This window comes from Thamnophis sirtalis, unplaced genomic scaffold (genome assembly GCF_051295495.1).
Source record: "Thamnophis sirtalis isolate CommonGarterSnake01/CBP01778 unplaced genomic scaffold, rThaSir2_p1.2 scaffold_1, whole genome shotgun sequence".
Taxonomy (NCBI): domain Eukaryota; kingdom Metazoa; phylum Chordata; class Lepidosauria; order Squamata; family Natricidae; genus Thamnophis; species Thamnophis sirtalis.
Window position 1 is genome coordinate 169037984 of NW_028261381.1, and position 15969 is coordinate 169053952.

The following is a 15969-nucleotide window of genomic DNA, read 5'->3' on the forward strand; positions in this document are numbered from 1 at the left end:
GTATCTGCGTGGTCAACAAGAGTCAATCTCAACTTGCTGGAGGTATTGATTTCCCTCCAGGTGGAAATGATCTCAAAATTCTTCAAAAACTCAGGTCTCTACCCAAGGCTTTTGAGAACCATATTTATCTCTGATAAGATTTGTAATCCAGTCCCTTCACGGAAGTCTCTATGATATTTGGAAGACTACGTTTTCCAGAGGCTATGAGGGAGGACTGGCAATGAACCACATATTTCTCTGCAGTTTTCAATGGCAGCCTCAACATATCCAAACCACGCACTTTTCAGAAAGCAGACAGCTCTGACCAAGCCTCTTCCTGTTTCCTATGTTTTTGTCTGAGATGTCTAGGAAGCTGGAGGTCCCAACTCCTCTTCCCCATCAAACTTACTGAATTGATGTCTATCCCCATGGAAGTCTGGGTTTGGCTGCCTGGAGGAGACTGTGGGATTGTGGAAGGGATAGAGACCGAGAGTGGGGGCAGCTGAACGCCCCGCTGCAAGCCGGAGGTCTGCATCAGAGAAGCGTTGGGTGGTAAAGCACTTGCCACTTGGGTCTGTGACTGCTGCTGCTGCGCGCTTGTCTGGGTGAAGAACGGGTAGGGGGGAAGCTGCTGTTCCATGGAGAGCGCGTCCAACGCCACAGCCTTAAGAAGAAAAGGAGAGAAAAGGACGTCAGGGCCCCAGGAATCAGATTTCTTGGGGTGAAGACTTCAGAAGGAAGCACTCGGCCCTAATTATGCTAATCTTGTGGGGAGGCAGGAATGTTCCTATTCTATCTGGCTTTTTAGCATTTCCCAGGCTCTGTGTACGTACGTATTTATGGAAAGAGTGTGCTTGCAATGGAATGGTACAATTTGCCGTGGCCAATTTGCAATGCCCAACTCGCAATGCCCAGCTCGCGGTGGGACAACTCACTGTGGCCAACTCACCGCAGGACAATTCAACAATTCAATTTAAACGTATTTAAACTATTTTTAAAATTATTTTACTGTCTGTCATTCACAATTCATTTTGTCCCTCCTTTTGCATCTTTTCTTAATGATTCTATTCTACCATTTCTTCGATATTAGTGGAACTCTTGTCTTGCAGCGAGTTGTCCCACAGTGAGTTGCCGGTGACAAGTTGTCCCGCAGCAAGTCGGCCGCAGTGAGTTGGCCGTGGTGAATTGGCCATGCTGAATTGCCCTGCACCCACACACAACACTGTGCAATGCTTTATTTAACCATAGTTTGTTAAAATGGTCCTAAATGCTCTCGGAGGTTAGTTGTTTTCTTGCCGATGTTTCATTCCCCAACTGGGAACATCATCACTACGATGATGTTACCTTGTTGGGTAATGAAATGTCTGCAAGAAAACAACCAGAGCACTAAGGACCCCATAGTTTAACCTTGAGCTACAAATATTCTCTTCTATCAATAGTTTACTAACTATGGATTAACTACAGTTTACTTGGCTAACACAATATGAGCCGCAAACCATGACCTACAGGCCAAATCCTGGGATTCACAGAGCATGCTAAGGTCTAAGTAAGACTAACAAATTGACTATTTGATTTGCTTGCTACTCATCATGACTCAATCACTGTAGCTGAGTTCAGATGATGAGTCAATGCATTGGGCACATTGATTTCTAATTAAATAATTGATTTCTTACTACCTGCAAATAGAATTTCCGATTCTCTCCCCCCCCCCCCCCCAACCACCAAGTACATTTAAAATGGGTGAGTGCAAAGATAACCAGAGGTTGGCATTTTGGAAGGCAACTCTCTCATGATGGTTTATGAAATCCAAAATCTGGAGGGCAACAGATTGCCTATTACGGTTTGGCATTCCACCTGGATATGGCTAAATAACCTCAATCAAAAGTCCAACGTGGAATTATACCTGGCTTATCCTTCCCAAAACCACCAAATCTACAATTGAAGGGAAAAGTACGAACTGAAGCAACATTATTATCAGAGTTGCTATACTGGTAAAAGCTCCCAGTTTGGAGCGTTTATTATGGACTGGGTCTATGATGTTATTATGCAACAGCTTTCAAGGCCACCTCTGAGAATTCCCTCTTGTACCTGAGTAATCGGTGAAAGGGGTGAAAGCGTAGGAGACATTTGTTGGGATTGGCTTCTCCTGGAATCTGTATTCAGTGAGAGGGGACTGACGGTTGGCTGCCGGTGTTGCTGGGAAGAAGATGACGTTGTTGTCATTCCTGTTGCCGACAAGAGAAAATTAGCAGGAGCCATAAGATTTAAGAGGGATTTCCCAGATGGATTTTCAAAACTACAGGTAATCCTTGACTTACAATAGTTCATTTAATCACCATTCAAAATTACAACACTAAAGCACTAAATAAGTGACTTACGATAGTTTTTCATGCTTATGACCATTGCAGCATCCCCTTAGTCCAGGGGTGTCAAACTGGATTTCTACGCGGGCAGGATCAGCATCGTAGTTCTCCACAGGCCAGAGGGGGGGGAGGGACAAACGCCTCCTGTAGCACCCTGCTGGCCAAAACAGGGGGGGGGGCGCAGTGGGGTGCTGTGCCCCCCGTTTTAGCTGTCAGGCACTATGGGCCGGTCCTTTGCTATTTCCAGGCCGGCCCCACAGGTCAGATTTAAGCACCCCGCATATAAATAAAATCAACATTCAACATACATTACGGATCTGGCCCCGCTTACGGATCTGGCCCACAAGCCTTGAGTTTGACACCCCTGCCCTAGTCATCTGATCAAAATTCGGGTGCTTGGCAACCAGTTCAAACCAGTGTCCTGAGATCATGTGGTCATCTTTTGCGACCTTCTGACCAGCAAAATTAATGGGGAAGTCACATTCAATTAACAACCGATTTAACAACTACGGTGATTCACTTAACAACCGTGGCAAGAAAGTTCACAAATGGAGCAAAATTCACTTAACAAACGTCTCGCTTAGCGACAGAAATGTTGGGCTCAATTGTTGAAAGTCAAGGGCTACCTCTGTTCTTATGTGGCTGACTCAGAATACCATTAATATTTCGACCACAGCTTTTCTCCAGGAGCTCACAAAACAAGCTGAATAACAGCTTCTGAAAATGCCTTCGGGATCGGATCGAATCAAATCGATTCAAAGGAAGGAGGGCCTGAGCTTTGTTCCCCCCTCCCATCTCTAGGGTCGCTTGATTAGTGAGATGGGCAGCATATACACTTAATAAATCAATAAAATCTCTCTGCTAAATCACTCTTCCCCAAATTGGTACTCTGCAGAGCTGCTGTGCATTAAAGTATCAATGATTATCAGGCAGCAGCATCTTCCTTTAATGGCCCCACTAATCCCTTGCGGGGTGGAGCCTGACTGAATGGAACTGAATGGAATTGAAACTGAATGGAGCTGAGCGTTTACTGGCCGGAGGCCGTTCCTGTCACCAATGCGGAGTTATATTCAGCAGATATATTCTCATCATGCCCAGTGAGAGAAATACCTGGCTCTACCTAGGATCAAACCCAGAGCCTCCCGATTGTGAGACGAAAGCTCCACCTCTGGGCCACCGGACCAGCTCATTATTATCAGGCAGCATGCTGAATAAGAAATTAGTCCAAGAAATCTGGAGGGTTTCAGGCTGGGAACGGCTGTAGCATTTAATATTAGGTATGTTCGTGCCTTGAGTTATTTATAAAAATAAAAAAGATGGGATAAACAAATCTAAAGAAGGTAGCCCTGAACTTACCATTACAATTGGGACCAGAATTTCTGTTGCTATGCAAAGGGATTTTTAAGTGAGTTGCAACCGATTTTACAGACTTTGGGCCACTGTTGTTAAGTGAATCACTTCAGTCAAGTGAATCGCACGATCATTAAGCATATCCAGCCCCCCCCCCCCGCACCCAGCCTTTGACTGTGCTTGTCAAACACCAGCTGGGAAAGTTGCAAATGAGGATTGCCTGATCCCAGGATCCTGCAGCTGGTATAAATACACGCCAGCTTGCCCTGTGCCCAAATTTTGGTCACAAGGCTGTGAGACTGCTGTGATGGTTGTAAATATGAGGACCAGTCCTAAGTCACTTTCCCCCCTTCCCCCAGTCCAGTCGTAACTAAGAAAACAGTCCCGCCTGGGTGAAAATAAAAATCCTGGACAAGACTGGAAGATGATGCTGTGCTAGAAGGCATTTGTACATGCATGCAAACCAGAGGTGGCATTCTGCCAATTCTGACCAGTTCGTCCGAACCAGTAGCAGAAATCATGGGTGGCCCCTGTTGTGGCCCAGCAGGAGCTGTTGGACCTGCAAACAGACTCCGATAGCGAGGGACCCTATGAGTCGGCTCTGGAAGATGTGGAGGACCCTGGAGCAGGGACCAGGGAGGCTGGTTGGTCACCAGGAGGCGCCTGAGGCATGGAGCAGTGGTGAAAGCCAAAGGGAGTTTGTCCCAGACATCAGGCCCTGGAGCAGTGGGGAGGAGCTAAGGGAGATGGACGCCAGGCAAAGACGGGCAGATAAGCGCCAACAGCAACTACGGAGATATAGAAGATAATTGGGGCCAGGTGGTTGTGATTAGGCTCCTCCCAAGAGAGTATATAAGAAGAGACTTTGAAAGGAGGCTTTTTGCAGGACACAACAGTTATACTAAAGCTGGAGAAGCTCTTGTGTGTATTTCTTATCTGTGGAAGTCTGCGTTGCTTGTTGTTGGTGTGTTAATTTATTGTGAATAAATTGTCTAGCAGTAATCTTGTGTCGGCGTGACTCACCGTACAGAGGGGGGTTAGAACAGTCCCACCACCCGCCCCACCTCTACGGCATCCCATTAAGGCTCTTTTTGAAGGCAAAGAGCATGCGTGGAAGGTGCGCGGATGTGATGTGTTTGGGCACACACACACACTCACGTTTATGAACCGATGGGGAAGGTAAGTGAATACCAGCCCTGATGCAAACACCTTACCCTGATTGGCTGTGCTGATCCCCATGTGCGTCAGATTGGCAGTGAGGTTCCCGGTGCTGTTGGAACTGCTCAAGGAAGGGAAAGTGGACTCTTCTGGGTCTAGCGGTGTCGGGAGAGGAGAAGGGAAGTGGATATTTGTCAGGTCTGGCAGTGAGCCCCCCGTGTTGTGAGCCGCAGGGATAAGGGCAGTAGTGTTTTCTTGGTCAGCTGATGGAAATATGCTGTGTTTATGACAAAGACAGAGAAAAGGATACTTCGTTAGATGCAGACCAAGGCCTTCTGATTTTATTGGAATTCAAAGAAGTAAAATAAGGTGATTTTCTATGGAGATTCTTGGTCATCCAGGTCATACTTGTCCCACAGGTGCTCCCCCCCCACCCCAAGCGGCAAGTGGGCTTTCTGGTTTTTCTCTGACGTTTCATTTCTCATCCAAGAAGCTTCTTCAGCTCTGACTGGATGGTGGGGAATGGAAGGATTATACAACTTCCGGACAGGTGGCCATTTGCATTCTTTTAGCAAGTGGTTAAACAATAAACCTCCAGGTGGCCTTAATGACTCAGTAAAAGAATGCAAATGACCAGCTGTCTGCAAGGAGTATAAATCCTTCTATTCCCCACCATCCATTCAGAGCTGAAGAAGCTTCTTGGATGAGAAGTAAAACGCCTTCACAATGCTTTTACAGCCCACTCTAAGCGGTTTACAGAGTCACATAATTGTTCCCAACAATCTGGGTCCTCATTTTACCCACCTCAGAAGGATGGAAGGCGCCACCACAGCTGTTATAAACAAGACAGCCTAGTTGCCTCTTGGGGGGGAAAGCACTTTTGGGATAAACAGGGTGATAATTCCTGCCTGGAATCATGACAATTTAATCTATTGCCTCCTCCTTTCTTGCAAAGTAAGGATTTTTTTCTTCAAGGCAGCACTCAACCACCATCTTAACAGAAGTTAGCTATCTAATACAATGGAATTTAAAAAGATAGGTATTTAAAACATAATTTTCTAGAAAAGGATAATTACTTTTAAAGATTTTTCAAAGAACCTATTCAAGCTAAGCATCTATTACAGAAATGAGAGGGTTTCTATGAACAAGATGTGCCCTGAGTACAATTTAAAACCCAGTTCATACTTATCCCATAAGAAGTCTTAAGTTATGGAGATTTTTTCAGCCAAAACTCCTATCAATTAAAATGTCCTATGTTTCTATTCAGCTGGACTTCTGGGCCACAATCACTTATTTCAGGTTTGAAATAAAGCAACATTTCTATTTTGTGCACGCCCTTAATGTCAAATCTTATCTCTATCACAATAAGCCACAATGTTTGAGTCGTACGATAGAGAACTGTGTTAAGTGTGAATTGTTTGATGCAACAATTGTATTTAACAGGGAGCATGACTTGCAGTCATATCAAAAACCATGGTTTGTTCATTCAGACATTGCAGAAAATGTGCTAAGCCAAGTATCAAAAGAGGCATGATCTTGCTTTGCGATTCTTCACACTCCTTATTGAACAGCAACTACTAAAATTATTGCAAGCCATTACATTGGACTTCTCAGTTATTCCACTTTACTAAAAACACACAGACCCAAAAGAGCAGAGATTTGTTTTCACAAAACGATGGTGCTGGTTTCATATTTACCCAGAAATCAAATATACCCGTGATGGCGAACCTATGGCACGCCTGCACCCCGTTTTTGTCCCAGGAGGCTTCAGGGAGGTCTGCTAGGCCCAAAATGGGGAGGGAGGAGGCACACACAAATTTCATTATGGGTGTGGGCACACACACACACACACACACACACACACACACACACGCACTTTTGGCAGGTGAGGACAAAAAGGTTACCCTTCCCCTTAAACATACTTGATTCCCGGAACTTCACAAGATTTAGGCCTTGAGGATCCTGTCTGAAAGAAGACAGAGAAGAGTAGGTCAGCATGAGATACTCAGTTGTAAAAACAAACAAACAATTAAATGTCATTATATCAAAGGTTGCTACCTGAAGCTCCCGCCCACCTGGATCAACCCAGACACCTGTACTACACCTGTACTTTTTAAGTACAGGTGTAGTAGAGGTAAACATGTCTCTATGGAAGAACTGGAAGATTCTCCTAGTCCACTTTCTCCAATTGCAAACTCTTTCATGCAGTCAGGCGCAAGAAAACAGGACGACAGGTCAGCCGATCAGAGAAGTTTCTTTATTGCTGCTTGCCTATTTACAAGAATCTCACCAGACTGACTTCACTCTCTTGAGACCAACCAGATAAGCACTTCGAGGATTTAGAAGAGTGGGGGAGGGTCTCCATCAGGAATTCCCTGAAGGAATTCCAAGCTTACTAGTCCCTTAACTCCATCCCCCACTTCAGCTGCCAACTACACATGCCTCCACATGAATGGAGAGAGCGGTGGATGAAAAAATATTTCTGGAGAGCTAGCTGGGCTGTGAAAGAGGAGGGGGGCTTCTATTTTTTCCCCCTTCTCCCTTGAAAAACCAAGAATGACAGAAAGCCAACTTATGGCAATGTGCTGTAACTAGTGGTGGGATTCCAAATCTTTTCCTACCGGTTCTATGAGAGCGCGCTTTGTGCTCGCACTGATGTTTTGCATCTGAGTGCGCCTAATACGCGCTTGCAGCACTCAAAGACCATCCTCGGTGTCAGTGCTGGTGAGCTGAGCTATTATTTAGCGCAGCTGAGGCGTGGCAATCTACTCTGCCGCGCGGATCAGCTGAGCTAAAAAAGAAGGGACTATAGGGCAGGAAACAACGGGGGTGGGAGGGCGGGGCCAACCAGAGGTGGTATTTGCCGGTTCTCTGAACTACTCAAAATTTCCGCTACCGTTTCGCCTGAACCGATCCAAACAGGCTGAATACCACTTTTGGCTGCAAGACAAAATCCAATTTTGATGCTTGAAAACTAGAATTAAAAAGTGTTCACTGGGTATTTCAGCCCTGGATGATGCACCAATCATACCATTCACTTTAAAGTCTGAAATAACCCCTTTCACTCCTAGGTATGTGCTGCACTCTAAGAAAAAAGCTTTACAATCTCTGACAGCTCAATGGTGTCAGTAGCTCATATACGCTGCAAAAATTAGATACCTTCTTAGTATCCCATCCTTGTTTTGAAAGGTTTTTCTCTGTCTCTGATGCATCTTCCTCCATGCCTGGAACCGTCAGTAATAAGACTACAGTGTGAGAAAGAATATATCAGCCAAGTGTGCTCTGAAAATCCCTGGGAAAGAGGAGAAGTGAGTAGAGAGGATCCTTTGTAGGGCTATCCCATCTCCTTTGTTCTCAATGAGCTCTCTAACTTTAGAGTTCTTGTGCATGCTGAAAGTGGAGGCAGGCTGAGTCCCCCACCTCACCTCCCCAGTTTCTGATCCCCAGATATTGAAGGGAGGAGACAAAAGGGATTCCCCCATCATTTGAACAAAAGAAGCAGCTTCAACACCGTTGAGGGCTCTGCTTTTATTAGGAAACATTTTCCTCACTATCAAGCAAATGTTAAGGAGAAATCCTTTTAGAAGGACAGTGAGGACAGAACTGGGAGGCAGCTTGTGTGTGTGTGTGCACAGCCCCTCCATTCTTCAAACTCCTGTGAACCAAGTAGACAGCTGTGCAGGGCTACAGTGGGAAGGGAAGAAGATGAAGACTTCAAATCACTCTTATCAGGAAAGTAGAGGCAGCTGTCACTCGGGTAGTTACATTCAGCAGAAGGCATTTTTCAAAGCTTCTTAAGGAAAGGTCACACACAGCTCAGTGACAAAATTACTGGCATCTTCCATTTAAAAAAAAGATAAAAATCAAGTAGTTCAGGAGGGCTGCTACTTGTCAGCAAGAAACAAGTCGCAGGCCAAATCCAACTTTAATACTAACTTGGTATGAAGTTCAGATACGATGGACACTAGATTACCTATATCATTATATGAACCTTGAGAATAGCTGAAAGTTCAGAGCTGTACTATTCAATGCTGATCCACTCAGCATATCCCTGAAAGTCAGAGAAGTCTAAGAAGTTGCCTTGGGCTTGGTCACGTTACTACCATGCTTCCCCCCAAAAGAAGACCGTCTTATATTTTTTTTGCCACCAAAAAAAGGAACCAGGTCTTATTTTCAGAGGAGGGGGAATGTCATCCACTGACTCACCTCACTTGTATGCATTGCCCTGGGCCTCCTTTTCGCTGTCAGAGGCCTTCAGGAACTTCTGTGGCCGGCAAGGCTTTTCTGAAGGCCTTTGCAGCTGATAACAGAGCTCCGGATCGATCTGGAGCTCTGTTATCGGCTGTAGAAGCCTTCAGGAAAGCCTTGGTAGCTGCAGAAGAAATGGGCCGGTGAGGCAGCTGTTGGGGTGTGCGAGGTGTGGCTGCAAGGTAAGTAGTAGGGCAGCTCCACCCCACATGCCCACCCTAGCTTAAATTTTACCTGTGCACTCTGGAGTGGGCGGGGTCTTAATTAAGGCTTATTTTGGGGGTTAGGGCTTACATTGGGCGCACGAATAAAAATCAAGCTAGTGTTTACTTTCAGGGTAGATCGTATTTTCGGGGAAACATGGTAGTAGTCCATCTAACTCTATTTATTTGATTTATTTGGAGGGCAGGAGAGGAACCCAGCTATTATTTGTCATGATTCGTTATGATACATTATCTACATTTTGTACGAATATCAGCATTAACATACTTTCCAGGGTTTTCAGCGAGTCCATTTCTATCTCGATTCTTCCTGTTCGGGATCCAATACACAAACAGCCAAAATAACTTCAGCTTTTGGATAATATTTTTCTAATGTGAAATTTCACAATCTTTGCTGCATCTCTCCAATTCCTCCTCCCCCCCGCCCCCCCCCCCCAAGTTTACAGGCAATTTTGCAGCTTTCTTCTTTTTTCTTTCTTTCACAACTCCTGGATTGTGCTTGCTTTGTTTATTTTTTAAATCACCTCTTTTTTGCTGCATATCCTGTGACCCAGCTGAGAAAGGCTCTGTCTGAGTGGGGGCCATTGTGCTCTGGTGCAGGGCAGAATCAGAATTGGTCCTAGTGACGAAGGGGAAGAAGCTGTTAAAATATTCGCCAAGTATATAAAGCAGTTGCAATGAACGCATTTTTTTTTACCAAAGGCAAACATTTAGCTCCCAAGCTGCTAAGCATTCCTCATATCCCTATAATATTCTCTGCCTTGGATAGAGTTTATAACCATGGCTCTTCATGAACTGATATCCTAGCATAATGCAAGTAAGACTAATGGAGAATTATTGGCATTCCTAAAAGGACTGTTTTCACCTTTGTTAGCACAGCAAGCCATTCAAGCTGACTGCAGAGGTTGGCTCCAAACTCATAGCAGCTGAAGTAAAGTGGGTGATAAAAAAAGAACAGAATCTTGCCATAGCATGTGTCTGTAGTGTGTCTGTGTATCTACATATATGTGTATGTATGTGTGTACTATATCCACACACACATGTGGATATAATACACACACACACACAGTAGAACCTCTGGTCATGAACGCTTCTGACCATGACCAAATCAAGTTCCAACCAAAAAATTCACAACTTTCCCCCCTCCCTGCAGCTGATTTCCCCTTCTGTGCCATTTTTTTTTTTGTAAATACCAAATATCCAAAATTAGGTTCAGGTCACGACCAAATCAGTTTGTGACCAAAGTTAGGGAACAAATTATGGTCGTGACCAGAGATTCTACTCTGTGTGTCTGTGTGTGCACACGTATTGAGATTGCGCAACATAATTTCATTTTTTTAATGCTTGCTATTGTGTTCACCCAAAAAAGTGACAATAAAGGTTATTTCTATTGTGAAAGCCCCTATTTTATGCATATATGTCAGCAAAACTAACTGCATTTATGTGATTGTGTCTTTTATAACTATCCTCATCTTGATTGCAACCCTCTTCCTGACAATATCAGATTCTTTCTTGCAACATTCAAAATGTTGCTCCTTACTTTTACAATTGTATGTACACTGAGATCAGAGTACGTGAAAGACCAAGTCACACATATGAGGCTGCCCTTCTACTGATATCACCCTCAAAGTTATTTCGGAAGTTCCATTCCTGGCCTTCTAGAAAAAAAAGGCAGATTGCAACTTGGAAGCTGTTTCTGTTTTTCGTCTGTCTTAAAAATGTTTAAGGACTGTCTTTAAATATGTGAAGGATTGTAATGAAAAAGGTAGAGAAATCTCCATTGCTTCAGTGGGTGGAATTAGGTGGGGGGACCCTACTGGGAAGAAAGTTAAAGAAGCATCGTAAGCCAGGGAAATGTTTAAACATCAGGGAAGTGCTACTGGCGCTGGAGGGTTTTCCTGATGGAAATATTTCAACAGAGGCTCTTTTGAAAGCACAGAAGATGAATTCTGGACTGCAGAATTTTCTTGGAGTACTGGACTTAGATGTCCTCCATGATTATTCAACTTGGGGTCAACATGTGGCCACTAGTATATAAACATTCCCTTCTAGCACTGAAGATGTTACCTACCGTATTTTTCAGAGTATAAGACACACCAAGATTTTGAAGAGGCAAATTAAAAAAAAAGTTTTTGCACTCTGCAGACCTCCCAAAAATGGCCTGTTTTTTGCAAAAACAGGCCCATTTTTTTTTTCAAAAACAGGGCATGCATAGCCTTTAGGAGTACTATGTAGAGTGCTCCTTGGAGTTGGGGGGGGGACAAGCAAAAAACAGCTCATTTTTCACTCATTTTTGCCCTCCCCAGCCCCCAGGAGCATTCTGGAAGCCTCCTAAAGGCTATGCACGGCCATTTTTGCAAAGGGAGAGGGTTTTGAGAGGCCAAAAATGTTGTATTCAGTGTATAAGATGCACCCAGATTTTCACTCTCTTTTTTAAGGGAAAAGGGTGCGTCTTATACTCAAAAAAATACAGTAGTTAAATAATGAAACATCTGCAAGAAAACCACCAAACTCAGTGAACACCAAGATCCCCCCCTGTGGTCAGCCTGTCCTATCTCTGGAATGCTTTGGAATGTTTTTCCCAAATTATGTATTAGGGAAACAGAATGTTCAGAGAGATTAATTTCCTAGGCTTTTAAAATTATTTCATTCTGCCGTTGTGGTTTTTAATTTGTTTTGTTAATGTTGTTTTGACTATGTGAAAACAATATTAGTACTAATTGTTACCTGCCTTTGAGTCGAAGTAGTGAGGAGAAAGATACCAATTGTCATGAACATGCAGTTAAGTTTAGAATAGTAGATTGAACCATTTCAGATGCTCTTTAGGAAGGACTGCCCACATTCCAAGCCCAGATTTAATTATGGTAGTTACTCAACTGTGATAGTGAACCATTACTAGTCCTAACCTGGGTTCTTCATTTAATGCCGTGCTTCATTTAAATTTAAATTTAAATGGTAAATTGGTAAATTTAATCAAATAAGATATGGTCCAGGAATTTCAGTCCACTAGCTTTTTAAGATTTTTACTATAAGGAGCATATAGTTAAACATGCGGACACATACCTAATCGGTTAAGCTAATGATTATAATTGTTTTGTCAAATAAATATTTTTTTATCTGAATTACATGTCTGCCCATCTCAAAGAGTTGACTTTGGTTGGCAGCACAAATTGGATAGGTAAATAAACATTTTTTGGATGATATGATATATACTGTAATATATTCTTTACTGGGTGAAAAATATGCGTTTAGAGATCGCTGTGTAAATTGAAAAGTTAGACTTTTATATTTCAAAATTATTGTATACATACCTTCTCCAGCTTGTATCTGAAGGAGGAGACAGGTAGACAGTACCATATGGACAGCTGTCCACGTAAATCAGACAGTCAAGGGAAAATGTTTTTTAGATGTTTTTTTCTCTCAAGAAATCTTTTTTTAAAAAAAAACAAAACACTTTTTGCACTATTCGTTCTCTTCTTTTGGAATCAAATAACAACTCGTTGCTAGTGTGATGCCATTATTTTTCCAGGACCGTTGTGTTCTCTTACTGATCCCAACCAGCCAGGATCACATAAAACAATGATATATAACCAAACAGAAGAAGTCAGGTGACAACACTGCAGAATCAGCTAGAGCAAAACCTCTTGACTCTATTTATATGTCCATTAAAAGCATAAAAGACTGATTAAAGAATAAAGTGCCTTGAAATTCAGGCTTATTTAGGCCTAGGAATATTTTTGGAAATAACAGAATAAAAGTCTGTACTTCGTCCTCCCCAGCTTAATTTAACTACTCTATTTTAAAGAGGAGAGGAAAAAGCATTTTTGTCATCGCTATTGTTCAACCCTTTCCCATCTAATAAAAATCATCTACAGGTCTAAGACTATTCCTGCTTACCCCATCCTACTCATGCCATTTTATCAAATCAAAGGATATCTGTCTGCCATGCTTATCCACGGAGAGAGGGCGCCGATGCGGTGAGCCAAGGCGATTCCTGTCACGATATACCCTGTCTACCAGCCCATGGTGTCGAGTTGTCCTACTGGTGTCCAACCCAGATGGCTGAAAGGGAGTCTAAAAAAAAAGACAGAGAAAGAGCTTAAAACATAACCTACTGGATGTCCCACCATAGGATCAGGCTGCTGGAGGGAGATAACCAGTGGTGGGTTCCGGATCCGGTTTGCCAAGCCTGGCTGACTGTGAATGAAAGGAATTCCCAGTCGTGTAAATAAAAGAGGTTTTGCCAAGTCCATCTGCTTCATGCTTGTTAAGGAAGCCTGGGTCAGAACAGTGGCAAGAAAAGTGATGAAATGGGGCAAAGATCACTTAACAACTGTCTCATTTAGCAACAGAAATTTTGTGCCCATTGTGGTTGCAAGTCGAGGACTGCCTGTAATTTATAGGGATACATTTAGCTTTTGGTACAGAGCACAGACGCTGGTTTCTAATGTTCCCGTCATTCTTCCGAGCAGAGGTGGTATCAAATTCACCTGGAAGGGCATGTCCATCGCACTGCTGCCAATCTGATTGACGTTTGGCAAGGATCCTCCATAGTACTGGCCACGGCTCTGCCCCAACTGCAAATACTGGGTTTTCTGTAGCTGTAACTAGAAAACACAAGATGGGGAGATTAAGCCAGAGGAAAGGAGTGAGCGTGCTCATGCTAATTAGGAAGAGATAACTGAAAGCTTCCTGTGAAATTTTCAGTAGATGGGAGACAGCCCTGAATTTAGCGCTGAGCATAATGAATGTGCACGATTGAGCAAGGTTCAGGTTCAGTTCCAGGCTGTCAGAGATACAGCTATCAAGACCGGCAAGTTAAGGTACTCACAAACAGACTTGGAATAAAGCAGCTTATTATTGTTTATTGCTAACTGACATTTTGGTTCCACCACAAAACCGCGGACGACAAAATCGCGGTCGACGAAAGCGCGTATGTGACGTCATCACAGCGCGACGAAAAAGATCGAAAAATGTAAAAATAAAGCGAAAACCTTACCCTAACCCCCCCAAACCTAACCCTAAACCAACCCTAAACCTAACCCTTAACCTAACCCTAAACCTAACCCTAAACCTAACCCTAAACCTAACCCTTAACCTAACGAAAAACCTAACGCTAACCCTTAACCTAACGCTAAACGTAACGCTAACGCTCTAAACCTAACCCTAACCCTTAACCTAACCCTAACCCTAACCCTTAACCTAACCCTTACCTTTATGTGAATCGGTTTGCTGTAATTTAATTTTTATTTCAATTTTTTGATCTTTTTCGTCGCGTTGTGATGACGTCACATACGCGATTTCGTCGACCGCGCTTTTGTGGAACGCGGTTTTGATGGGTCACGGACATTTTTACCCTGATTGTTTCTTGTAAACTGCCCAGACTGACACTGGTCAAGTTGAGCAGTCGTGCAAATTCTTTAAAACAAACAAGCAAACCGAAAGAGATGTTTAGAGTTGTAAAGTGGGGAAATGGGTGAAAAAGTTCAATCTTATCACTGGCTCAAAAATAAAACACACCCATACACGCACCACAGACACACCCCACCTTAAAACTGTTGTCTGCTGTAATTCAAAAGTATACTGCAGCACATACGCCTTGCATTATGGATGCGCAAGAAATGCGCTTTGTTTTAAACCCAGAATAAATCAATGTGCTTTGGAAGTCCGGCTATGGAGGGATCACAGAATTATTTGGGGCGGGGGGGGGGCAGTTGAAGGCAGTGGGTGAGTCTCAAAAGCAGAAGTGGACAACTAAGGCAACTGTGGACTTCAACTCCCAAAATTCCTGACCGAGTATGGTTGGGTTCAGGAGTTCTGTTGAAGTCCACAGATTGTAAAGTTGCTGTGGTTGCTCACCCCGCTCAAAAGGCATATTGTCAAGAAAGGAGCATCACCCTACAGATGCTAGGAGAGTCATATTCACACCTCTGGAACCCTCACCACCCTCCAGGCCTTCCGCATAGCCCTTAAAACCCGGCTGTTCCGACAGGCCTGGGGCTAAAGATTTGCTGCCCCTATCTCGAATGGTATGATTGTTGTGCTTTTAAATATGTATAGTTTTGTGTTCTTGTTAAACTGTTTGTATCCCCCCTTCCCTTTTTGAGTTGTGAGCCGCCCTGAGTCCCCTTAGGGAAAAGGGCGGCATACAAATGAAATAAAACTAAAACTAAACTAAACCTCTAGAAACTCATGGGAGAACAACACATCTTTTTTAGGTTTCCTTTTAGAATAGAATTCTAAATAGAATTCTTTATTGTCCAAGTGTGATTGGACACACAAGGAATTTGTCTTTGGTGCATAGGCTCTCAGTAGTACGTAAAGAAAAATAAAATAGAATACATTCATCAAGAATAAAAGATGCAACACTTAGTGATAGTCAAGGTTACTAACAAGCTATCAAATCATACTAGGAAACAAATAAAAACAGTATAAATTGAAAGATACAAGCAAGATGGTAATACTCATAAGTGGGAAGAGATAACCACACTAGGAAGGAGGAGAAGATTTTTAATTTTAATCCTAGAAAACATGCCCACAGTGCATCATATCTCAGAAGCCTTGAGAGAGATAAAAAATCTCCCCTCCTTAATGGCACCCAGCTGGTAATAAGGAAAAAACTGCCTCTTGATGCTGGCTCCTTGCAGTAG

General features: G+C 43.3%; 1 protein-coding gene across 4 annotated transcripts in view; it reads right to left on the bottom strand.

Moving 5' to 3' along the window:
- Positions 1-15969, bottom strand: part of CRTC1 (CREB regulated transcription coactivator 1) — a 94580-nt gene that overhangs the window by 19861 nt on the left and 58750 nt on the right. For all 4 annotated transcript variants that reach the window (XM_087703256.1, XM_087703258.1, XM_087703257.1 and 1 more), the window contains exons 2-10: positions 13810-13926; positions 13256-13393; positions 12631-12692; positions 9844-9938; positions 8010-8095; positions 6773-6816; positions 4907-5127; positions 2068-2204; positions 389-643 (exon numbers count right to left, since the gene is read on the bottom strand). In XM_087703256.1, the coding sequence (XP_087559382.1) occupies positions 389-643; positions 2068-2204; positions 4907-5127; positions 6773-6816; positions 8010-8095; positions 9844-9938; positions 12631-12692; positions 13256-13393; positions 13810-13926 (1155 nt within the window). The remainder of the gene's footprint in view (positions 1-388; positions 644-2067; positions 2205-4906; positions 5128-6772; positions 6817-8009; positions 8096-9843; positions 9939-12630; positions 12693-13255; positions 13394-13809; positions 13927-15969) is intronic.